This window comes from Bufo bufo, chromosome 10, assembly GCF_905171765.1.
Source record: "Bufo bufo chromosome 10, aBufBuf1.1, whole genome shotgun sequence".
In the NCBI taxonomy this organism is placed as follows: domain Eukaryota; kingdom Metazoa; phylum Chordata; class Amphibia; order Anura; family Bufonidae; genus Bufo; species Bufo bufo.
Window position 1 is genome coordinate 10,533,663 of NC_053398.1, and position 24,665 is coordinate 10,558,327.

General features: G+C 43.8%; 1 protein-coding gene across 1 annotated transcript in view; it reads left to right on the plus strand.

Moving 5' to 3' along the window:
• The window catches only part of OSBPL5 (oxysterol binding protein like 5), a 61,113-nt gene that overhangs the window by 23,064 nt on the left and 13,384 nt on the right, over positions 1 to 24,665 (plus strand). The window contains exons 10-18 of the mRNA XM_040410647.1: positions 2,495 to 2,576; positions 2,839 to 2,937; positions 3,614 to 3,710; positions 13,401 to 13,499; positions 15,549 to 15,646; positions 18,455 to 18,544; positions 19,565 to 19,701; positions 20,276 to 20,461; positions 23,186 to 23,303. Coding sequence (XP_040266581.1) covers positions 2,495 to 2,576; positions 2,839 to 2,937; positions 3,614 to 3,710; positions 13,401 to 13,499; positions 15,549 to 15,646; positions 18,455 to 18,544; positions 19,565 to 19,701; positions 20,276 to 20,461; positions 23,186 to 23,303 — 1,006 coding nt within the window. The remainder of the gene's footprint in view (positions 1 to 2,494; positions 2,577 to 2,838; positions 2,938 to 3,613; positions 3,711 to 13,400; positions 13,500 to 15,548; positions 15,647 to 18,454; positions 18,545 to 19,564; positions 19,702 to 20,275; positions 20,462 to 23,185; positions 23,304 to 24,665) is intronic.

Consider the following 24,665-nt stretch of genomic DNA (forward strand, 5'->3'; position numbering starts at 1 on the left):
CTCTGATCCCCTTAGAGGTTTGTGTGCAACATGGCTAAACGTTTATAACAAATTGGCCCTGGCTCCCTCTTGGCTGATGCCAGCTAACCTTCTTCCTGACCTCATGTGGGTTCCTTCAGATGCCTATCCAGACGTGTGGGCCTTTCTCTCCTCCACTATAGTGGGGGAACTTTTGTCGGAACAGAATATCCCTTCCCTAGATATACTTTCCAATTCTTTTAAAATGTCACCCTCTTTCTTTTTGTCCTCCTCCCATTTTAAGATAGTATGCTAACAAGCATTGCGAAAACACACGTTCCAGAGACTGCTTGCTTCTTTTGAAAAGCTCATTACTAGTGTTGAGCAGATCGGGTTCGGACTGCTCTATCTGATCCCGATTTTTTTTTCAAAACTTTGTTGATAATATGCACAAAATGTGTGGGCTCTGCTGAGGCCTTCTTCTTCTATCCACAAGTAACGCAATCTGCAATCTGTACTTGTTCTGTTGGGAGTTTAGTGCAGGTGCAATGTGTTTGAATGGAGGAGACCTCACATGGAGAGGATTTGCCTGGTCACATGACCCTCCATCAGCGGCCATCTTATGGACGGGACCTCTGTGTGGACGAAAAGACTTTGTAAACTAGGAAGAATACCTTATGAAATATAGAAAATGGTGTAGAATTTCAACATGGACTATATTAGTATATGCCATATAATCATCTTACGGAGACACTGATCAATAATATCCAGAAAGTGGCCAACCCATCTAAACCACCTTTTCTACTTGCCTGGGAGAACCAGCTGGATACGGTCCTCACAGTGACAGAGACTAAGAGAATACCATCGCCCTCTCGTGGCTTCTCGCTTTGTGTACATCTCCAGGAGAATAACTATGAACTCCTCTCCACGTGGTACAAGGCGCTTGAGTTTTGGTATGAAAGAGGTCTTTCTGCTGCAAAACATTGTTGGAGGTGTGGGGAGAGGTGGGCTCTTAGTCTCACATTTGGTGGGCTTGCCCTTTGATTGAGCCTTTTTGGGATGCCATGTGGGATGTGATCAGACGGATCTCCATGCCTGATTTTAAGCTTTCTCTTGATATGATAGCTCTGACCCAACTAAGCAAACTATACAACCCCTCCAAAAAGAACCTAATTTTACACCTTATTGCAGCTGCAAAGGCATTAATCCCTTTAAATTGGCTTGGTACACAACCTCCTTCTGGAGAAATAGGTTGCCAAGCTTAATCAGATATGTCAGAGATGTCTAAATGGATCAACAATGCTCATGGCAGGTTTCTTTAGGTTTGGCAGCTCTGGCATTCCATTGCTGCCTCCCTGTAAGGAACCTGTCATGAGCCTTCACCAATCTGTTCCTATTTTAGGTGATCGGGTTTAAATTTTTTTCTTTTCATTTTCTATCCATCTTCTTTTTCTGTTCTGTATGTTTCAGGATGTACCAGAAATAGTGCCTTATTTCCCCTGCTTTGGAGAATGACTGATTGTGCAGCCAAGTCTGCAGTCGACTTCCTTCCCACTCTCTCTTCTTCCCCTACTCGCTCTTTCACAGTCCCTTACATATTTAGCTTGACTTGAGCTATGAGTTCCACTGATTGCCATCAAGTGGACTATAGCACTGTTCTGCATTTTTACAAGACATTGGCTCATTTTCCACGTGTTATATCTCTCTGTTTTTGCAAATATGAAAATAAAGAATGATTAAAAGAGTTGAGGAAAGGAACCATAAAAACAACTTAAAATTGTCAATAAAAAGGCACTAGTCTGCACACAGTGGCCACAGACATGACGATATAGTATTTTTGACCAGTTTTTATTAGCTTATATGGTGTGAGCAGCTCTGACGATCTATTTCTATATACACTTGCAGGAATAGAGCTTCATCACTGGTGTAAGGCAGGAGAAAATACTATAGCTGGTGCCTCTAAGGACAAAGCTGCTTACCTAAAGTCAAAGTAAGCAGCTTCATCCTTACTCTGAGTGTATGTGTCCTCTTGGGTGTCAGGATCACTGCCGGCCCCCTGTTTGCTACACCCTCATCATAAATAGTGTAGAGCAATATGGGAAGCATCGCGGTGACATAAGCATGGATCCTCTGACTTCCTTATGATTCTTTCAGCATCACATAGGGCAGGAAAGACAGTATCAGTGTCCTCCCTACGTTCCTGTATACACAGGTCGCTGGTAATGCTAAACTAACCGCTATTGGGTATAACAACAGTGAAATAGATTGTAAACCCAATACCGTCACTAACAACTGGAGCAGAATGCTAAATATGTAGTCAGACAGTGCGATAATCAAGGCAAACAAAGCATGGTTGAAAGCAGAGGTCAGGACGGCAACTAAACGAGACCGCTAATCAAACCGGGTTAATAACTAATAAGTAGAAGGCCACTATGGCACAGTAGGAGCCATACAGACTTATAACTTTAGTATAAGGGGCGTATTGGGAACTTATACTGGCCCTGGAAAAAATACTAAAAGTTTATTTTGATTCCAGGGCAGCAGTGGAGGACGATCCTTACTGTCGTATGAAGCAAGTTCTGAAATGGTATTTGTCAGGATTTTATAAAAAGCCAAAGGTAATTATTATGTCTTTGTATTATATCATTTGGGATTGTGAAGTATGTGTGATATTTGTATGGGCGCCTCCATACTCTTCCCAGAGGGAGAGAAGGATTGGGTAGCTGGATTCCAACATGTCCAATATTTTTGTTGTAAAGGAGCTGATCTGCTGCTGGAGGTGTCTGGGGATGGGGGGGGGGGGGCTAAGAGATGTACAGTATCTAAAATGTATGGCTAGTTTAAGATTTTTTTTTTTAATCCTCTCGATTGATCTTGTAGGGAATAAAGAAGCCGTATAACTCCATCCTGGGAGAGAAATTCCGCTGCTGCTGGTTTCACCCACAGACAAACAGTCACACGTTTTACATAGCAGAACAGGTAACCAACTCCAGTGTTTTATCCACAGGAGCAGATTGTGTGTGGACATACAGGTGAAAAGGGTCCATAGCAAAGCGTAAAAGAAAACTTGCAGGTGTCAGGGCATGGTAGAGTTGTAGTGGAGACTACAGGTTGCAGATCACTGCTATAGACTTGTTATTTATTGCTGGCCTCACATAGACAGCATCTCCTCCTTGTATTCTTAATGCTGTGGATGCATCAGTTCAACAAATGCAAATGTCATGGATGGATCAGGCAGCTGGGAGGATAATTATTTCAATAAATCAGGATTACTGTTATTTTGCAGGCTCAGATTATACTGACAAAAACATTGTACACATCCATTGAATAACCTGCACACCTAATACGTCTCACAGTGGAGCATTTGCTGCAGTTACATCCAGTCTAGAGAAGTAATTGTAACACAAAGTATAATAGACATTTGTAGAACTTCATATTACACAATGGTTCGAGGACATGTTCTCTGGCATACAATTTTTGTATTGCTCCAATGCATCTGAAATAGAGACAGACAGACGTTCCTAGATCCTATATAGCCACAAAACAGTAGAGTATATTTAAATACGACCACAGACCCCCCCCCCCCCCCTTCTTCTTCTGACTTGTTTCTGCTGGGTCTTTGCCGTCCACATACAATATATGATGTCTTTTGCAGGTTAGTCATCACCCACCAGTGTCGACCTTTCATGTCAGTAACAGGAAGGATGGATTTTGCATCACAGGGAGCATTTTGGCCAGATCCAAATTTTATGGTAATAAGAACATCAGATGTTCTCCTCTCAGGAGATGTTGACTTTTCTTTCCATTATATTATTGTCTCAGCGGCGGACCTTTCGTGTAATGGGCTTATGAGTTGCTTTATGCAGAGTGAGGGGCCCTAAAAAAAAGTGTCACGTGCAAACAGCCCCCGTCCCTTTTAGGAGCATAGATGTTGTAGACAGTACAGAGTATATTATTCTGCAGCACTTCTGATGATCGTACAGGTTTGTCCTATATAATGCCAGGATGATCATGTCAGCAGTATATTGAACCAGTGGGCTTGTCACACAGAAAGAGCGTGCATCAGAACAGCTAATGGTGCATTATACTTTGCTTGATTTATTACTACAGTTACATAATTATACAGCACAGAAACGAGCAATTAAGCAAATGTAGAATCGTGTCATTTATCTTCATTACCTGGGTTTAGGGTTTTGCTAACTCTTTAGCTCATTTTTACTCTGTGACTTGTACAAAAATATCTTGTTGCTGCCTGGAAACAGCTAAAGAGCTGCTGTTGATGGATTGTACTAGGATTTCTTTATTGCAATTAGGGCTTGTGTTGCTTGGAGTACAGGACACAGAGCACTGCAATAAATAACAGCAGTACCATAGAAAGCCTCACATACAATGCCCTCTTCGCAGAACCATTTATTCTCCCTGACCTGCAGGACACGCGCTGTGCTAGTATGCTCGCTCTGCGGGGCCCTGTCACGCCATGTAACTGTTCCCTTGTAAGAGAGGTGACAGCCCCTGTCATGTAAAGGCTGACAGTTCCAGGGAGAATGGGAAAGCTGGAAAAGAAGCTAATGTGTCCTAGAAGTCAGAATGGCAAAAGATATTCTCTTTGCAGAAAATTTCCTGTCAAGATCCATTCTAAGAGCCTCAATAAATGATCTGTGGAGAAAGTCTGAACTCAAGAAAGAAAGAACTTTTGAAAGACATTAAAAGTGAGATTTCCATTTTTGAAAATGATGGCAACAGGCCAATTAGAGAGCCATTGCATACTTGTATCGGCCATAGGATTTTGTGGCTTTAAGCGTCTGTGTATTTTTGTGCAAATTGTATAACATGGCTGAATAAAGCATATAGAAGCACTATAGGGCCTATGATGGTGAACCGCTGCCCCAGTCTGCTGTGACACTGTTATAGTGGCTGCTTTAGGCAGTCACTACAGGGAGCTGCAGCGTCAATTATTACTAGTTAAATGGCCTGCCAATGCTTAAACACAAAGGTTCTTATAGTCCCCTTACTGTTCAGGTTCCCGCTGCGCTCCGCTTCCTGTTCTTGACACAGCAGGAAATAACTGAAAACGCAGCTGAGCCAATCACTGGCAGAGGCGGTCATTGCTGCAGCCAGTGATTGGTTGCATTCCCAGTGATTTCCTGCTGCTCCGAGAACAGAAGCAGGAAGTGGAGCGCAGTAGGGATCCGGGTACCTTTGGAAAAGCAGCAGGAGATCGGCAAGTATAAGATCCTTTATTTATTTTTATTTTTTAATAAACGTTTTTTATTGTGTTTTTCACAAAAATGACAGATCCTTACATGTAATATTGACTTACATAAATCAGTTTACATTTAAAGGAAATATATTCGACCACCAGTTATAAGTCACACTATGAGGCATGAAGAACTAACAGCCTTGGGTAAAAAGGCATCATATGGGGTGTTCGCCTCCCTGAGAGGGTATGGCAGATTGCATTTAAGAGTGGCCAGATACATATAATAAGTAAAGAAAGAAGAGAGGAGAAGGAAGAAAATAAAAAGAACTGAATGAAGATTGTAGTGTATATAAATATAAATTGAAAGTAACAATGCTCTCTCACTTGTCACAGGATGTTGAAGATATAAGTTTCTCTAGTAAGATAAGGATTCTTAGGGTGTGTATTTAGGATGTAGTAGCCAAGGCACCCAAATAATGTTCGAAGATTTGTAGGAGATCACTGTATCTGGCAATAGTCGTTCATATCAGCAGGTTGTGTTTAGCTCCTGGAGTACTTCTAATATGGTAGGAGGAGTAATTTCCTTCCAGTGGCGGGTTATCACCAATTTGGCGCTCAGTAGCACATGTCCTATAAGACCTCTATAATTGGGGTCAATTGACTGTATACCCAGGAACAATACCGCAAGCTCTGGGGATGCGATTACTCTCGCTGAGGTCAATTTAGATACTAACTCAAAGATCTGTATGGTATAGGGAAGCCTGTATTACCACATTCCCTTCAGCAGCAAGGAGAAGTTCCTGGGTATATTTTGCTTAGTCTTTGAAGGGTAAAATACCATTGTAAGAGAGTTTTCACCCCTGCTTCATAATGAGTAACAAAAAGTTGGAGGAAAGAAAGACGCCTGGTGCGGCCCATTCCTCGTCTGAGAAGGAGTGTCCCAGCTCGGACTCCCATCTTGTAATAGGGGGGGATTTAACAAAGGTAGCCTTGTCTCCGAGTAGGTCGTAGATATATCTTGTAGAATGAAAAGGATAAACAACTAGACCCGTGCTGATTCTTCAGTGCTGTATAATGATATAAGGATAATATGACATGGATAACGCCCACTTAAGTATGTGAACCCTTAAATTATATATTCAGCAATCATCCACTTATTAGAGATACTGTGTTCTAATTAGCTTTATTTTTATTTTTCTAGTGTATTTTGACTGTCAGTTATTAAAGGCTGTTGCCTTTCCTGCTGCTGCTTGATAGTAATGAAGGGGTTACACCAGTTTGGATCGGTGATCCGAGAGAAGCACGCTACTTGTCTGTGTTGTTGCGAGCGGTGTTTCTCTAAACAGGAGCAGTGGTGCTGTTTCGCTGTTCAGCTAAGAGTTTAGCAAGTCTTCAGCCTCCACTGCCAGCGCGCGCGGTCCCGGCCGGTGACACGTGCGCGCCAGGGAAGCTGCGCTAGTAATCCAATGGAGCGAATCTTCTGTGTGACGTCACACCAGGTACAGATGCCTACTTGGACCAAAACTCCCCGACGCGTTTCTGAACTACAGAGTTCCTTCCTCAGGGATGATTCCGGTCCGTCCTGCTCACGGATAAGTAGGCGTTCGTTTCCATGGTTACCAGTCCTATTCACCTCAGTGTTCTGTAGACGACATATCTCAGCGTTCTTATACCACCTCCTATAAATTTTCTATATGGATCCATGTTATTAGTATAAGCTGATGTTAAAGTATGTGTTTGGAAATATATTTATCAAAAATTGCTTGATTTGATATACCCACATTAGTGGGACCAGTTTGAAAAAGAGGCAGATAACTTACAGAGCAAATTTGAGGAAAGGGGTTATAAAAAAGATGAACTAGAAAAAAATTAAAGAGGAAGTAAGAAAAACAGACAGGAAGACATTGTTGGCTTTTGGAGGGTGTGAGTCCCAAACCAGTTGTATTAGATAGTCCTTTAGTGAACCTTGGCCTATGGAATGAGATTCTATTTGGACCCATACCTTAGAGCTATTGGGTAACCACCATTCACGAGTGAACGAGAGCCCCATTGCTTTGTGATAGTCTTTAATTGACGGGAGGCCTATATCTCCAGCTATTTTGTTTCTGAACATCAAGGTTTGGGCTATTCTGGGCCTAGCGGAGCCCCATAGATAAGCATTAAAAATAGACTGAGCTCTTGGGAGGGTTCTCATCTGGAATGATGCAAATCTACCCACCCATGATACTGCCTTCATTGCAAAGCTAAAGAAGTCTTTGGTCATAGTAGAGAGGAGAGGTTCATAGTTATGTTTATATAGAAGGAAGCATGGAGATGTGAGTTTGACTCCCAGGTATGGCAATTCGGTAGACTGCCTATCCAGATCATATAGAGATTGTATAAGTGACACTTATCTAGGAGGAATGTTGATGGGGAGAGCCTGAGCTTTAGAGCTGTTTATTTTGTAGTAGGAAAGGGAGCCAAAATGTGATATTATAGATAGAGCCTTTCCCAGGGAATTTACAGGGTCTGCCATTGTGAGGATAATAACATCAGCATAGAGGTTGATGGTGTGGGTTTGATCTCCCACCTTAATACCAGTGAGGTTTGGTGAGTTTCTTATGCGTTGTGCTAAGGGTTCCAAAGCAAGGATGAAGAGCAGAGGCGATAAGGGGCATCCTTGATGGGACCCGTTTGAAAGCTAAAAACTGTCTGAGACAACCCCATTTACCCACACTCTAGCACAGGGGGAAGAGTAGAGCTTGTGGCCTGTAAATCCCATGTTCCGGAGGGCCGCAAAGGCAAACGACCAGTGAAGGCGGCCGAACACCTTCTCAGCGTCCAGGGTCACTGCAAGCACAGGGGAGCGGTGAATTTGAGCATAATTGAAGAGATCCACAAGTCTTCTAGCAGGGGCGTGCAACTGCTATGGGGCCCAGTCTCAGTTGGAATTATCTCCTCTTCTACTGGAGGTGAAAACTTGGTCAGGACTCTACCCTCTAAAGGAACAACTTTTAGTAAATGAGGCAGTGGAAAAAATGGCCCAAGGTTCATTGAAAAGAGTTTAGGCAGAAACCCTTCTGTCCTGTGTGTGGGGCCTGGTTTGATCCTTACTATGGGGCCCTTCTCTATGTACGCAGCTGTCTTCTAGTGTTATCAGATGCCTGTCTCCCAGCTACAAACCCAGTCTGTTTTGATAAGAGAGGGAAGCATTGGGGACAGCCTATTTTGCAATAAATTTAGCAAATATTTTTATATCTGAATTAAGTAAAGAAATGGGTCTGAAATTTTGGGGAGGTCTGGGGGCTTGCCCAGTTTGGGGAGAGTTACTATTAAGGCTGCTAGCATATCCGCTGGGAAAGGAGTACCATCCATCGTCCGGTGGAAAATGTCTCGTAAGTGAGGGATAAGTATGGCTTGGAAGTGGCGGTAGTATTCATTGGATAAACCATCAGGGCCTGGGGATTTTCCGAGGGGGAGTGAGTGAATAAATTTTTTTATAATTTCCAATTTTGTGGGTGGGGCGTTTAATGTCTGTAGCTGTGAAGCAGTGAGGGTGGGGAGTGAAGCTTTTGTCAAGAAGTCCTTGACAAGGGATGGGTAATTGTATGGTAATGGAGTGTTGTCTTTTGAGGTTATGGTAAAGCAAAACTGTTCTGCAATGTCCCTGGGGTCAATCATTTTGGCTTTGGTGCTGGTGTGTATTATGTGTGGAATTTTGATTGATGGGTTATAAGTTGTCGAGCGAGTAGTTTTCCTGTTTTATTGCCTTGGGCATAGTATTTGGACTAAATCTTAAGAAGGGACTTGCTGTAGTTATGGAGTAGGACTCCCCTAAGCTTGTCCCTTTCAATCCTGAGCTCGTCTGCAGGTTGGTCTGTTGGGGAGACCTTATTAGCCCTTTCCAAGCAGGCTATCCGTTCAAGTATTTGGGAGATTTCTTTTTCTCTGTTTTTTTTTTACCTTGTAGCCTAGCTTAATTAAGGAACCTCTTATGTAAGCTTTGTGAGCTTGCCATAGGGTAAATAGGTCTGAAACCTGTGATGAATTGAAAGTATTCCCTCAGACCAGCGCTAAGTTACTTCATCTGTTTAGGGTTGTTAAATAGAAATGTATTGTTTCTCCAGATAGGAGCTGGGTGGGATTGGAAACTTTCTTTCAGGGTGATGATGATCGGGGCATGGTCTGACCATTGAATGAGACCATTTTCTGTAGAAGAGGTATGGAGTAGTGTAGTATGGTCCACCATAAACATGTCAATGCGGGAGTGTGGCGAAACCAACCTCGCCACTGGGTTTCGGAGGGGCCTGGCTACCAGCCTCTTGCCTCAGAATTATGGCCCATACTAACTTTAAAGGAGCAGACAGACCGGCCGCACAGCTTAAATCTGTCTTTGCAATTGTATTTTGTTATGTGAGGGTACCCAGATAGCTAATTTTATTGTATTTGTGTATTCTGAGTGCCATTCACCTAATGATATGCACTCAGACTTGAGCTATCTGGGAATATGTTAAATGTCTGTTTGCTGTGGGGGTGTGACATTGTGTGTTTGGGTGGTGATTCCTGTCCTGTTGTATCCACATGTGTATTGGCGATTTCCCTTTGTCCTGAGAGATAATTGAATTACTCCTCGGGTGTCTCCAGGGCAGAGAGGAGGAAACCATGATGCATTGTGGGGATGTGTTGTGTCGGTGTATCCTGAGTGCTACGTATCTGTCCTGTGTCACAGTCTTCCTTCTGGTCCCCTAGGGGCGTGTCCACCAGATGGGGACCTGCATAAATACAGGCGGGTAGCCCTCAATAAAGTGTTCCTGTTTTACCCTTTATCATGTTGAGACTGATGTTTGGGTAACTGATCGACGCTGGGGATTGCTATATGCTGGGAGATTTGCTATACTCCCCTGGCTATAATTACTAGCTCTTTTAAGAGCTGTTCCTGCTCTCTGGTTTTAGGAGAGGTTCACCCACTGGAGCCTGGAGCCTTGTTGTAGGTCCAGGGTGGGTAGGAGACGGTGAGACCTCAACCAAGCTTCGGCGGTTCGTGGGGTCTGCAGTGCGTACGGTGTCAAGTGGAGTGCTTGGAGTCCTCGGAAAGCACTAGGAGCAACTATCAACGGAGGTACCCGGTCGGGGTGCTAGGAGATCCGTTACAGGGAGTATGATAGATGGGGGGGAAGGTAAAGTCTCAATAAGACCCTCTGACTGTAAAAAGGAGCCCATTTCCATGTCAGATCGCCTTGTGGAGGAGGTGGAGTCCAGGGAAGGGTCCATTATGGAGTTAAAGTCTCTGCATACTATCACCTTTCCTTTTTTCAATTTGTTGGTGTGTCGCATCACTTTGTGCAGGAATGACAGTTGGTGTGTGTTAGGTTCATAGATGTTGACCAGTGTGTATGTGATGCTGTTTTTTTTTTAATAGTATTTATTTATTCACTTTTTAGTTTACTTCACAGTACATCAGCATCCCAACCGGGATGAAAGAAAACAAGAAAGAACATTAGACATTATTGGAGACAGCAAGCCCAGGTATCGCAGTAATCAGTCGCAGGAGAAGTCCAGTGTATGTGATATTGTTGATTGAACATACCAAGATGAAGTATCTGCCCCCAGGGTCAGCTCTGCTGTTGATGAGGGTAAAAGCAACTGTATTCCTAATGGCTATGGAGACTCCCCTGGACTTCTTACTGAAATGGGAATGTAAAATGTTAGGAAAAAGGTGGTGGTGCATTCTAGCAGCATCAGTTTACAATAAGTGAGTTTCTTGAATGCAAAGGATGTCTGCACCAGATGATATTGCTTCTTTCCATACATAGGACCGTTTATGAGGGCAATTGGCATTCAGTGACATGATCTTAAGCCCCATGGTGATGGAAAGAGGACCGCTTGATTAATTCTACAGTGCCTGTGGGAGCACATAATGTGCATGATAAAGAGGAGCATAGGAACAGGTTAACTGAATATAAACCATAACTGAAAAACAAAAACAAAGAAAACCAGAACATAGGGCAAGAGTCCACTGTTGAGGCCGGGAGTGTATGGCATAAAGATGGTGTTCCCTGGTAGAGGGTCTGCACCAGAGGGTGGGATGTAGTCATCATCACCTGACGAGGTAGTAAATATAAGTCTTCCACAGGTGGAACTGGGTGCTTTAGTGTCAAATTGTTAATGAAAGTTCCTTTATCCTGTTGGTATTGGTAATGAACATTTAAGATCTCAATGCTATTTTGCTGACTACCACATGGATTTGGTGGGCTGTAGCAAAGGTCTTTTGTCAGGATCCCGAGAGGGCAAAGGGATTTGCCAGGATTGTAATAAGTCTTTCCCGCTCTCAAAGGTCTTGATAACGTTAATCTGTCAATTTCTTTAAACAAGCAATTTTAAGAGTATCCCCATCTGTACGCTATGTTGTGGTCCCGGAAGGCAACCGTGATAGGTAGTAGTGCTCGGCGTTGGCGGAGGGTCTCCACTGACAGATCTGTAAACAGCTTAACAGTGTGATATGGCAACGGGAGAGTTCCTATTTTTCTGGCAGCCACCATCAATGCATATTTTATATGAAAGAAGTGGATGCGTGCTAAAGTATCACACGGGATGTTGGGGCTTCCGTACTCTGTGGGCCCTCTCAATAATCATATCTTGAGGGGACAGATTTGGAAGAAGTGCGGATATCAGGCCTTTCAAGTATGGTTGCAGTTGTTGAGGTGCGATTTCCTAGAGTATGCCATAAAGTTTGTTATTTCGCCGTGAGCGATCCTCAAAGTCTGCCATTTTCAGCTTTATGGCTTCCAACTCGTTCACCATTTCATTGTGAGCGTCAATAATGGAATTTTGAGAGGTGGCAAATTCATCCATTTTTGTTTCTATATGGAGGGCTCTGTCCTCCACTTCTTGTACCCTGCCAGAGAGTGGGTTAATCAGCCCCGCAATGTCAGAGTGAAGAGAGGCCTTGAGAGCTATTAGCATTTGCTTTAGGGTATCCTCTGAGAGGGGTTTCTCAGAAGTGGGGTAGCTGTGGAAAGGATGTCAGCAATGCCCCGTGGAGGGGTGCAGCAGGATGCACTAACCTGTTAAGGGGCCTAATGTCTCTAGTCACGGCCTTTGTTTCCGCGGGCTGCTGGCGGGAGAGTCCGACGGCGTGTGAGAACGGGCGCCATCTTTGAATTCGGGCCTTGCCCGGGCAGAAGAACTGACGTCCTCCAATGTTGGTGGTAAAGGAGGGCTCGAGGCTTCAGGCGGCAGTGGTGGAACTGAGGTTGCCAAAGGAGAGGAGATATGCTGCGGATGGAAGATGGTGAGGTTGATTTGCTGCTTGCCTCTGCGCCATCTTTAGGTCTGTCTCTTTCAAAGTAGTTCTCCAAGTTATTGCTGTTCAGCCGGGGCAGCTGTCTCTTTGGCTTTCCCATAGTTTCTAGAAGTTAGTCTGGTGTATATAGAAGTGGAAGTATCCATGCTGGCAGGGGATAAGCTGGATTTTCAGTCGCTTGGTGCAGGAGCTTCCCTCTCATGCAGCCATCACTCTCTGCAGCCTAGCTTTTTTTTTTTTTTTTTACTATTTGTCAGACAATTGAGCATTGTTTTAATTGTGTTGGACTACTCCTAATAGTTGGCCTATACCAATATATCATGAAAGCTATTGGGTGGCTGGGTAAGGTTTTAGGCAGAAAATTTAAAACCTAAAGGGAATCTGTGACCCCAATATTGGACTATTATCTGCAGTAATGAATGAGTAGTACTGCAGATAAGGAGTCCAGATCACAATTTATTTTCCATCTGCCCCAGATTCCCCCGCTGTCAGCGCTCAGAGCTGCACTGAAATACACTGTCAGGACTGCTGTGCTGTGCCAGCATAATGGAGAGGACTTGTGCGCACATGCACGGCAGTCCTGACAATGTATTTCTATGCAGCTTTGAGTGCTGACAGCGGGGGAACAGAGGACAGTAGTGATCCGGTCTGCATATCTGTAGTACTACTTATGTATTACTGTAGACAATGGTCCAAAATCAGGGTGAGAGATTCCCTTTAACTCCACTTAACCACTTTAATACCTTGACGTTCCTCTGCCTTCTGCCAGATGATTCCTTCTCCCGATGACTTCTCCTCTCTGTAACTTCCTGTATTGGTGACCAATGTCTGTACAGATCTACATAGGCAAAAAGCTGTGGTTACCGGTATTTATTCTGTGCTTCTTCATGTGATCTATGATTTACATCGAGCACCATACCACATTCACATCAGTAACGCTTGTTCACCATTGTTTTATAGGAAATTCGCTGTCTGCCATACTAGACGGAAAAGCAAGGCTTACGTTCATGACCCGTAATGAAGATTACATCATCACCATGCCATACGCGCACTGCAAAGGTATCCGAAAAAGCGCATTTTAGGTGGTTGATTGCGGGCTAAGAAAGCAACCTATAAGCCGCTTTGTCATAAGTCATCATTATGAGAATTTACCTCTGCATTTATTTTATATATTGATGCAATGTCCATGAGATCCACTGTGATTACACTTAAAGTGAATCTGTCACCAGGAAAGTCACAGTTACATCAGACACAATGGCTTGTAGGGATAGCTCAGCTGAATGTAAAGATATCTTTTTACTTAGTGATCCATTATTCATTCTGTAGAAAAATGACTTTTAATCCATATGCAAATCGGCAGTTAAGTGCACTGAGGGCGGGCCCAAGCCACTCTGTGCACCTTTCTCCTCCTGTTTTCTCTGCAAGCTTTTGCATCCGTTTCTTCATTGACAGGGTCAGGTTTCTGCATAGTCACCTCTCCAGGCCCTATCAATCAAGAAGGAGAGGGAAGGGTTGGCAGAAGTGTCACGGCCACGGTTTTGGCCGTGACTCCTTGGGAGCCGCATACAGTTGCCCGCGGTTTGGGTTGTTGTTTCAACCGCAGCTTGAGGCTTGATGTTGTATGCCTCAAGTGCGGTTGCCGCGGACAACAGGTATGTGTGCGGTCCCTTTGGAGTTTGTGTGCGTGTATGTATGCACTGTCGTTTGTCTGTGTGCACTCTGTGTAGTGTGTGGTGTGCACGGACACCTTTCCTGCACTGTGGTTGCTCGTGGCAACGTTTGTCGTTGTGTACATGTGGTGGCAGTGTCCCGGCCTTGGGGCTGACTCCCAGGACACGGTTGCCACCCATGTCGTTGCCTGCGGCAACAACCACAGTGTGTTTGTTGTGTTGGACACTGTTTCTTTAAGTTGGTGTTTTCCCTTTCCTGTGGTGCTGGAAGGGTTAACTCTCTTCCCAGTGTGTGTCATGTCACTGGGTGTCTCTGACCGTTGGGTGTGGTCTCTTAGGCCTATATAGCCTTTCACTTTGGCATGGCTCAGTAGGTTGCTTCAGTCATGCTTTGCTGTAGCAGCCTCCTGTGATTTCCATCTTCTTGTAAGGGCCACCCTTCCGGTCATAAGTTCTAATACCATTATGTGTTGTTGATGTCTTGTGTCTTTGGTTTTTGTGCAGCTATGGATGTCCTGGTCCCTGTGTGTCTTTATGTGTGTGCTGTTTACCTTTGTCTGTGTGGACAGCCTTTCCTTAGCACGGGTTCCAGTCAGCAAGGCTGAGACAGGTTTGTGTGGAACTGTTTGGTTCACCTGTCTTATCCATAGTCCTGTTTATGTACCCCCTTCTTCATGCTGCTTGGCCAGTGAGACTCCTGCTCCTCCGTGCCTAGGAGGAGTGGGTTGTCTTACCCTGCTCCTTAGCCCAGGGACCGGTCGGAGGGTAAGTTAGGGATCCGAGGTTCCTGCGCATGGGTCCTCCTACCATCAAGGTCGGCCCATGCAGGTAGGAGACAGGGTCAGCGTTAGGGACCCAACAGGAGGTGACCTGCTCCCTGGTTCTGTGTTCCTGGCGAGTAGTGACTGGACATCTTCCTTCACCGCACGGCTGAGGATTTCCCCCATCCTCAGCCGTGACAAGAAGAAGCAGGAGCAGCATAGAGTGGCATGGGCCCGCCTTCGGCATCATCAATGGGCATGGCTTAGCGAATAAGCGGCATGGTATAGGATGTAACTTTTGCATAAAAATTTGCCAAAGTTCCAGCGCAAAATCTGATAGGAAGTACTGCAAGACAGCTACAAGTTGTCTTACATTTTTAGAGAGGCAGTCTATAGATGCATCAGACTTATCATACAACCTGATCCGCTGTGCCAGCTTTTTTAATAGTAAATCTGGGCCTGTATGTAACCTGTAGAAGCTAAGCTGTAAATGGCGAGTCTGAAGACAAGCTTGCTGATTGTTTTACATAGCTGCCGAACTGTTAATACAGCTCTGGAGTATAACACAGGGGTTAACATATTTAGTTCATCTGGACAGAGAATTGGTGAATGATATTTGTGTATTTTGTTATGACTCTAATTTAAATTTAAATAAATGAAAACCTATGTAATAACAGGACTTCTGTACGGCACTATGACTATGGAGCTTGGAGGGAAAGTTACGATTGAATGCGAGAAAACCAGCTACACAACAGAGCTGGAGTTCAAACTAAAGGTAAGAAACTTAGTTATCTTAAAGGTGGTTATCCCATGAAAATCTATATATAGTACACGACAGTCTCTTTCTAGCAAAGCTAGTGCACCTCACATAGATCCAGATATCTTACCATTTAATGATGTGATAGATTTATATCAAGTTGACAGCTCTAGGGGAGTGCACTTTCTGCTGCAACTCAGGGGCATGTCCTTTCTGCTGGAGCACTCTCCCTATCACAGCTCAGGAGGCAGTTGAAGGATTAAACTGAGCATGTGCGGCCATCAAAGTGAGCAGGACAAAGAAATAAGAAAAAGAACAAACAGCAGGTGGCTCTATACAGATACATTTTATTTAATAACTCCTAAATAATTTTTAATTACATGCAGTCACAAAAGTATTCAGATCCAACGGTTGATTTGAAAACTGTACAATATTTTTCATGGGACATAACTATTTTCCTATTGGAAAAAAAAACACTGGGTAATGTGCGTCTTCTCTAGGCAATGATGGGGGTTATAGTTTTTCACTTTACTGTATTCTTATCGCTACACAGGGATGGGATGGAGGATTCCCAGGCAGATAGAAGTCACCAAGTTGCGCATGAGCAGCGGCATGGACTAGTCCTTGTCTGGGACTCCTGCAAGAATAATGTGCATAAAATATTTCAAGACTCTGATCTCCCCTATAAAGATAACCCCCCCAGTGCCGTCTGTAGGAGCTGTACTGTCCCTTATGGTTATTACCTCGGGAGAAAATGGTGTCAGGTCCCATTTAGGAAAAGTGAATTTTCATAAAACACAAGGGAAACCATGAGTTTGTATTTAGCAATTACAGCATTTGTCGCTATATAAGATGCACCTAGGTCTTAGAGGAGGAAAATAAGAAAAAAATATTCTTCATTAGACCTCAGATCAGACCACCAATGTTAATCAGACCTCAGCTCAGAGGCCCAATGTTAATAAGACCCCATTCAGACCTCAGTTCAGACCCCCAATGTGAAAAAAAAAACCCATTCAGACCTCAGTTCAGACCCCCATGCTCAGAGCAGACAAAAAACAAAACAAAAAAACTTACCTCTCCTGCTCCTAACATCCAGAGCTTTTCCTGGTCTTCCTGCTGTGCTGTGACCCAACGTCACAAAGCGTGAGATCATAGAGCGCCGACGTCCTCACGCTCTGCACCAGTCACAGCACAGTGAGGGGACCAGGAAGTGGTGAGTACAGAGCCCACACAGGGAGTGTTGCATTCACCGCTCCCCGGTCCTCCTGTACTGCTGATCGCTTCCATAATAGAGGTGCTGATTAGTATTCCACTTTGGGGGGAAAAAGTGCATCTTATAGGGTGGAAAATACGGTAATGAGATTTGTAACCTGCACAAGGAGTTATGGACCCCCCACACACCTACACATTGTATTGGCACAATTCTGATTAACATAATTTTTTTCATTAGTTCAACTGATCAATGAGAACAACACTAATGGCAACCTGCTACCAACTATATATTGTGGAACTACTAGTCTCAGCATGCTGTAATGTTGTTTGCTAAGCTGTAAGGCATGATGATCTCTGAGCCCAGGTAGATGGGGGCAGTCAGTTCCTTGGAAACCTAATAGTCCCTGTAATGTGACTGTAAGCATCAGCATGGATTCATATTCTGTGGCCGTGTATCTGGGAATATATTAGTCTCGGAATTAATGTGTCTCAAAGCAGAAACCTGTTTTACGGGAACAATTTTGTGAAGGAGAGACAAACAGAACAGAGACTAACAGAACAGATGCATAAATAGGACATATCTGTCCAATATGGAAATGGATGGAGCAGTGAGCAAACTGCAGATTACATTTTGCCTGCAACATTTGTATTTCTACATCGTGACTGCAAACAGCCAACAAATTGGGGGAGATTTATCAAAACTGATGCAAAGGAAAACTGGTTTAGTTGCCCCTAGCAACCAGATTCCACCTTTAATTTTTCAGAGCTCCTTTGTAAAATGAAAGACTCTGGTTGCTTTGGACAACTAAGCCAGTTTTCCTTTGCACCAGTTTTGATAAATCTCCCCTATAGTCTCTTACATATACTGTATATATGCGATTCCTCTTCATGTTGCCCAAAGTGACTCAATGGTACAACCCCAATTCCCAAAAAGTTGGGGCTCTGTCAGGCTGGTTTCACACTAGCGGCAGGCTGTTCCGGCGGGTGAACAGCTTGTCGGATCAGTCCTGCCGCTAGTTCACATTTGCCCCCGGATTGCCGCTCTGTCCTCATTGACTATAATGGGGGCGGAGTTCCGGCGGCAGCACGCCGAGAGGGGGCCGGACTAAAAGTACTGCATGCAGATCTGCAATTTACGGACTGCAAAACGCATACGGTTGCCTGAATGAGCCCTTAATCATATGACCAGGGCAGTTTTATGCACTCCTGTTGCATGAGTTCTTGAAAACTGTGAAGAATATTGGAAAATTGTGTCAATTTTATCATACAGTGAGTGAGAGTATGACATTTATTTGGTGAAACTGAAATACCCCTTTAAATGTTGCTCTGTGCGAGTGGTGTGTTGGTGTTCTATATCTGGTAGATAAATACATCTAGGTCAGACCCTTAGATATGGAGGACTTTCTTTATAAGTCATCCCACTTTTCACCTCCCATTGTGTTGATAAAAAGTGGTACAGGTGCGTCTTGTATATGGCGCCGTCCACTCCTCATTCTATACAAGTAAAGAATCAGTCTCCACATCCAGTACTTGACAGGTGGTAATAACCCTATATGTACCAATCATACTCTCCTACACTTTGTATGTTTTTTCAGTTGCACATTTATCTTTCAGCCGTTCTTCGGGGGCAGTGATACATTAAACCAGATCAGCGGGAAGATAAATACTGGCAGCGAAGTTCTAGCAAACCTGGACGGACACTGGGTGAGAATCTTATGTAAAGTAGAAACAGTTCAATGAAAATTGGAGAGGGTTGTGGATTCTTAAAGTGCTACTTTAAGGAAAAATTAGAAATAAATTGTTTATTCAGAGTTATGGTGCCATACAGCAGCTGAAAGCGGGATGGTCCGGTTAATATCATTCCCTTCCCTATGGTTGGGCTGCCTCTCCACAACATAACTTTACCTAACAAATGATGGTCATGTGACCTGATACTCCTGCCATCCTTCTCTCATACAGGGGTAGGGTGGCGGCTTCTAAGGGGATTTCTCTTTTATGTGTTATGTCTGGAGGGGAAGGTTGGTTAGGTAGGTTTTTAGGTTGTATTTGAGTAGGCAAGACTGTAATTGTGTTTGGCAGTTTGGGAGAGTATACTTCCCCACTGACATATCTCTTAAATTTCTGGCAAAGTTCCCATGAGCAGGGCCCAGAAGTGTTCTCCTACAAATAACGTCAACCAGACTTCTCCAGTACATAGCACCAGCCAGTGCCAATCCGAGTTCTCGCTATAACCAGAGCTCCCTCCTGTGCAGGATGGTGTTTCCGTATGAACAGTACCAGCCATAGTTCTCTCTTAAGCAGCCGGCCACAAGTTAATTTTCTTTTAAACAGAGCCACCTTCATAGTGCCAGTCAGTATTCACTCATAAACAGGGCCACCCTGAGTACCAGAGAGAATCTCCCCTCAAACAGAGTCGGCTATTTTTCACCCATTTAACAGTACCGCCAAGTGTTCCACCGTAACCAGTGCCGGCCAGCATGCCCCATGTTTAAATACAACCAAGAAACAGTCTGTAAAACCTGCGCACTTTGGAGGTTACTTTAAGCTGCAGAGATCATTAGGACTTGATACGACACATTTCTGAATCCCAGCATCATTTAAAAAAAAAAGTTAAAAAGAAAGGGGAATAAAGTGTTAAACTGAGGGATAACATCCAGTGATATAGATGCAGCACTGCCGCGGAAAGGTGAGCAAGAAGACAACATATCTGTCATCTTACTACAGGATCGGGAGGTTTATCTCAACGATCTTCAAACCAGCCACAGGGACATATTCTGGAATCCGACTGCTGATATCCGAAGACAAAGACTCAAACGTCACATTGTGTTGTTCGAAGAGCAGACGGAAATGGAGTCAGAGAGGTGATGACCACCTACTGCAAATATGCATGTATACTATAAAAGTATGACAAGTGATGTGTATGTCATGTTTATGGAAGACGGGCGCCAATCTTATCATCGTTCTACAACAGAGTTGAAAAAGGATGCATCAAAGGGGCTGAGGGGGACGGTTGTGTCAATTATATTATCCGCTTGTGTCATTTTTTGGGCATACTACTAGTGTGTATCTACAATAAGTGTGTCGTCTATGTTGTGATTTACTCCATATAAATTATAGAGTATAATTTGGATACATTTTGGCGCCATTGGCCACAGAATCCCTAAACCCTTCACACTCGTTTCTATAACTGGTCACTGATCTTTTTCCACACGTTTCGTGACTGGATGAAAGCAGTGACTATTATATTACTCACGCTAGACTCGAGGTCTCTTCTATATCTGTTTTAGTAACCCCAATTAAATTTATATGATCACAGATATCACCGTTACCATGGTGATAACAGGCCAGAAAGGAGACCTAATTAACTGAGCTGTACAGGACTAATACACAGCTTTTTATATACACATTAAAACTTCAGATCGGTCTCTGTTACAGGCTCTGGCAACACGTGACCAGCGCAATCAATGACGGAAACCAGCAGCAGGCCACCGATGAAAAGTATATTATAGAAGAGGCTCAACGAAAGGCAGCAAAGGAGAGGAAGGAGAATGATGAAGAGTGGGGCCCACAGCTCTTTGTGTATGACGACATCCTGGAAGAATGGCGCTATAAGTACGAAGAGTAAGTAACCTCTTAGGCCCCTTTCACACGGGCGACTATCCCGCGCGGATGCGATGCGGGAGGTGAACGCATTGCACCCGCACTGAATACCGACCCATTCATTTCTATGGGGCTGTTCACATGAGCGGTGATTTTCACGCATCACTTGTGCGTTGCGTGAAAATCGCAGCATGCTCCTCTTTGTGCGTTTTTCACGCAACGCAGGCCCCATAGAAATGAATGGGGTTGCGTGAAAATCGCAAGCATCCGCAAGCAAGTGCGAATGCGGTGCGATTTTCACGCACGGTTGCTAGGAGACTATCGGGATGGAGACCCGATCATTATTATTTTCCCTTATAACATGGTTATAAGGGAAAATAATGGCATTCTGAATACAGAATGCATAGTAAAACATCGCTGGAGGGGTTAAAAAAAATAATATTTAACTCACCTTAATCTACTTGATCGCGGCTCGGCATCTCCTTCTGTCTTCATCTGATCTCTGTGCAGCAATAGGACCTGTGGTGACGTCACTCCAGTCATCACATGATCTTTTACCATGGTGATGGATCATGTGATGACTGGAATGACGTCACCACAGGTCCTGTTGCTCTACAGAGCTAAGATGAAGACAGAAGAGATGCCGGGCTACGCGATCAAGTGGACTAAGGTGAGTTAAATTTTTATTTTTATTTTTTTAACCCCTCCAGCGCTGTTTTACTATGCATTCTGTATTCAGAATGCTATTATTTTCCCTTATAACCATGTTATAAGGGAAAATAATACAATCTACAGAACACCGATCCCAAGCCCGAACTTCTCACGCGAGTGCAAAACGCATTACAATGTTTTGCACTCACGCGGAAAAATCGCGGGTGTTCCCGTAACGCGCCCGCACATTTTCCCACAACACCCGTCTGAAAGGGGCCTTAAAGTAGAATTCCCAAAAATCTGTATGAACAGCTCTTTAGTGCAAGACACTTTCTGTGCCTCTGTCCATCATAGTATATCTATCATTCATAATAGTCATAGGCCGCTTTGTAGATCCAAAAATCTATCCATATCAATATCCACATCTTAATTGTTCACACTCAAGTTAAAATGTGGACATGTGGAGGTTGATTGCACCTAAACCAACATTCACATAGTGGTCCTGTGCACTAAAATATTAAAAAGAAAATTACAAAATATGATATGGATGAGAAAATCTCTGTAAGGGTACTTTCACTCTAGTGTTTTTCTTTTCTGGCATAGAGGGGCTCTATACCAGAAAAGAACGGATCAGTTTTATCCTAATGCATTCTGAATGGAGAGCAATCCGTTCAGGATGCATCAGGATGTCTTCAGTTCAGTCTTTTTGACTGTTCAGGACAGAGTTAATACCGCAGCATGCTACGGTTTTATCTCCAGCTAAAAATCCGGAAAACTTGCCAAAATGCCGGATCCGCCATTTTCCCCCCCCATAGGAATGTATTAGATCCGGCATTCAAAATATCGCAATGCTGGATCCATCTTTCCGGTCTGCGCAAAATGTGAAAAAAAAATGCCGCTTCCGAATGACACTGGAAAGACTGATCCGGCATTTCAATGCATTTGTAAGACGGATCAGGATCCTGATCAGTCTTACAAATGCCATCAGTTGGCATACGTTTTGACGGATCCGGCACGGAACTGCCTGCCGGAATCCTCTGCCGCAAGTGTGAAAGTACCCTAAAGGTCCATTTACACATGTGGGATTTGCTATGGATTTCATTGCGGATTCTGCACCGAAATCTGAGTAATCTATGAGGATGATCTGCCAGGCATGTGAATGGAGTTTCTGCAACCCTGTTCACACTTAGTGGAAAAAAATCCAGGAGGTTTTTTATATTTATTTCCATGAATTCCTTAAATAAATAAAAAACCTGAGGATTCGCCCCACTGAATGGTATGCATACACAATGGCACTTCCACAGAAAATCTGTGGCAGAAATCTATTGTGGGCCTTCATGGCAATGTGTGAACGTACTCACAAGAGCTCGCATCCATTTAAGTGAATGAGAGTGGCCTGCAGTACCAGACGCCACCTGTGGACAGGTCTGGAAGAAAGCAGCCATGTTTTTTTGATTATGGACAACCCCTTCAAAATGTCTGCAAGAAAAGAAAAAAAAAAGGTGTTATACATTTGTATGAAATCAGAAGCACAAAGAGAGGCAGCACAGACCATAGATTACTATGGAAGTCCTATTATGGATCCGTACAACACAGATCCATAATATAGGAATTTGTATTAGGACTCGACTTCTATGTATAAGCTTCTGTCTGTATGAAAGCAGTACAGTGAAGGAATTGTTGTCAGGAGGACGCAGGATCTGCCTCAGTCACCGATTACTCTGCACATCAATAAGGGATATTACAGATTTATAGCATTCTACATAGACCCAGGTCCTGTTCAGTGGAAGGGCAGGCAGTCCAGGTAATATGGAGGCTGAAATACATCCACATTATCGCTGTCTCAAGGACGCCTTAAATGACTTAAACTAAGAACTTTTCTCTAAATTGCCACAGAAAGGCTGGATGCTTGCGGCACCAATCCAGAGAGGAGAAGAAAAGTCCTTGGCTTGTCAGACAATATAAAATCATGAAATAATTTCATTACCATAATTAGAAATAAATTGGCATCTATAATCTCTGTTCTGTTCCACCCCCCTCAGGGGAGATTTGCGCAGCATCTCCCTAATGCCTCAAATGTCATGTATTCTGCAGTACCCGTCCCTGGCATCCTCTGACTGACATTGCGCAATATGAAAAGGATGGGATTCTGCAAACCGTGAAGAGGAACCTGACCAGTATGTTGGCCCCACGGACAGACCCCCAACACAAGGTACAAGCACCTACAACACTGGCATAATAAATCCTCTTCATCTTATAGTAACCCTAAAGCAGAATTTATATATAATCAGCCTGTGTACACGTGCTGCACATCTGCTTTGATGCAAATGCCTAAACCACTGCTGTTTACACAGCACAACCTGCTGCCCAGAAACAATGAATCTGTAGGTAAAGGTGATTGCTGCATATAAATGCAGCTCTTTCCTCCACTGACGAGCAGGCAGTTATCGGGAAGTAACGGCCCCTTCCCGATAATTGCCTGCTGAGTCAGCGCATGTAAATGCACCTTAATGTTTACCTGTTATGTAGATTGGCTGTACAGTGGAGTCACCTCTATGGTTCTCTATTGTCAGCCATGTTAGAATGAGTAGGGCCAAAGCCAAACAAAAGTCCCTGTCTCCACGATCACCATTTTCTGTCACATCTCCTGTGCTGAGACATAAACACACGTGAGACATTGGAGTTCATCTTAGGGCTCGTTCACACGACCGTGCCATTTTTTGTGGTCCGCAAATTGCGGATCTGCAAAAAACGATGCCGCCCGTGTGCCTTCCGCAATTTGCGGAACGGAACAGGAGGCCTATTATAGAAAGGGCTATTCTTGTCTGAAAAACGGACAAGAATAGGACAGGACTCATAATTTTTGCGGACCCATTGAAATGAATGGTTCTGTATACGGACCGTATGTGGAACGCAGAAAACAGCCCGTATACGGAACGCTAAATACGTTCGTGTGAACGAGCCCTTATAGGGGTGCCTTCACACGCTGCGGATTTTGTTGCAGAATTTTCTGTGACTGAAACTCATTTCCATTCACCTGAATGTGGCTTGCAGAAATCCATGTGCTTGCCGTCCCATTCAAATGAATGGAATTGATTTTCAGTCGCAGAAAATTCTGCAATAAAATCCACAGCGTTTGGAAGGCGCTTTAACACTGCCTGTTATAACCTGCGGACTTTACTGCCTCTTTGATGAGAATATGCAGAACAGAAGAGTAACGGTCTTTGCTGCTCCTTCTGGTTTGGATACCTTCCTCTGGGTTTGTAGAAACAGCCATCAGACACAGTGCCAGTTATGATTTACACATGCAGGAGTCCCAGGCAGAGAAGAGAGACCTCTGACGGCCCTCTTAGGTTTTATCCAGTTAGATGTTATTTAAAGAGGTTCTTTGGTCCCATAATTACATTTTTCATTGGCCCAGAGTATATTTTGGTATATATACCTGTTTTTCACGTCCACACTTTCCTCCTCTTGGCTTCAGTGCACGAAGGCAGGATGTTTACATGGCTTACTTCCTGTTTTCATCAGATCATGTTGAATGCCATCTGCGTTTGGTCCATGGTTTTCATGGATT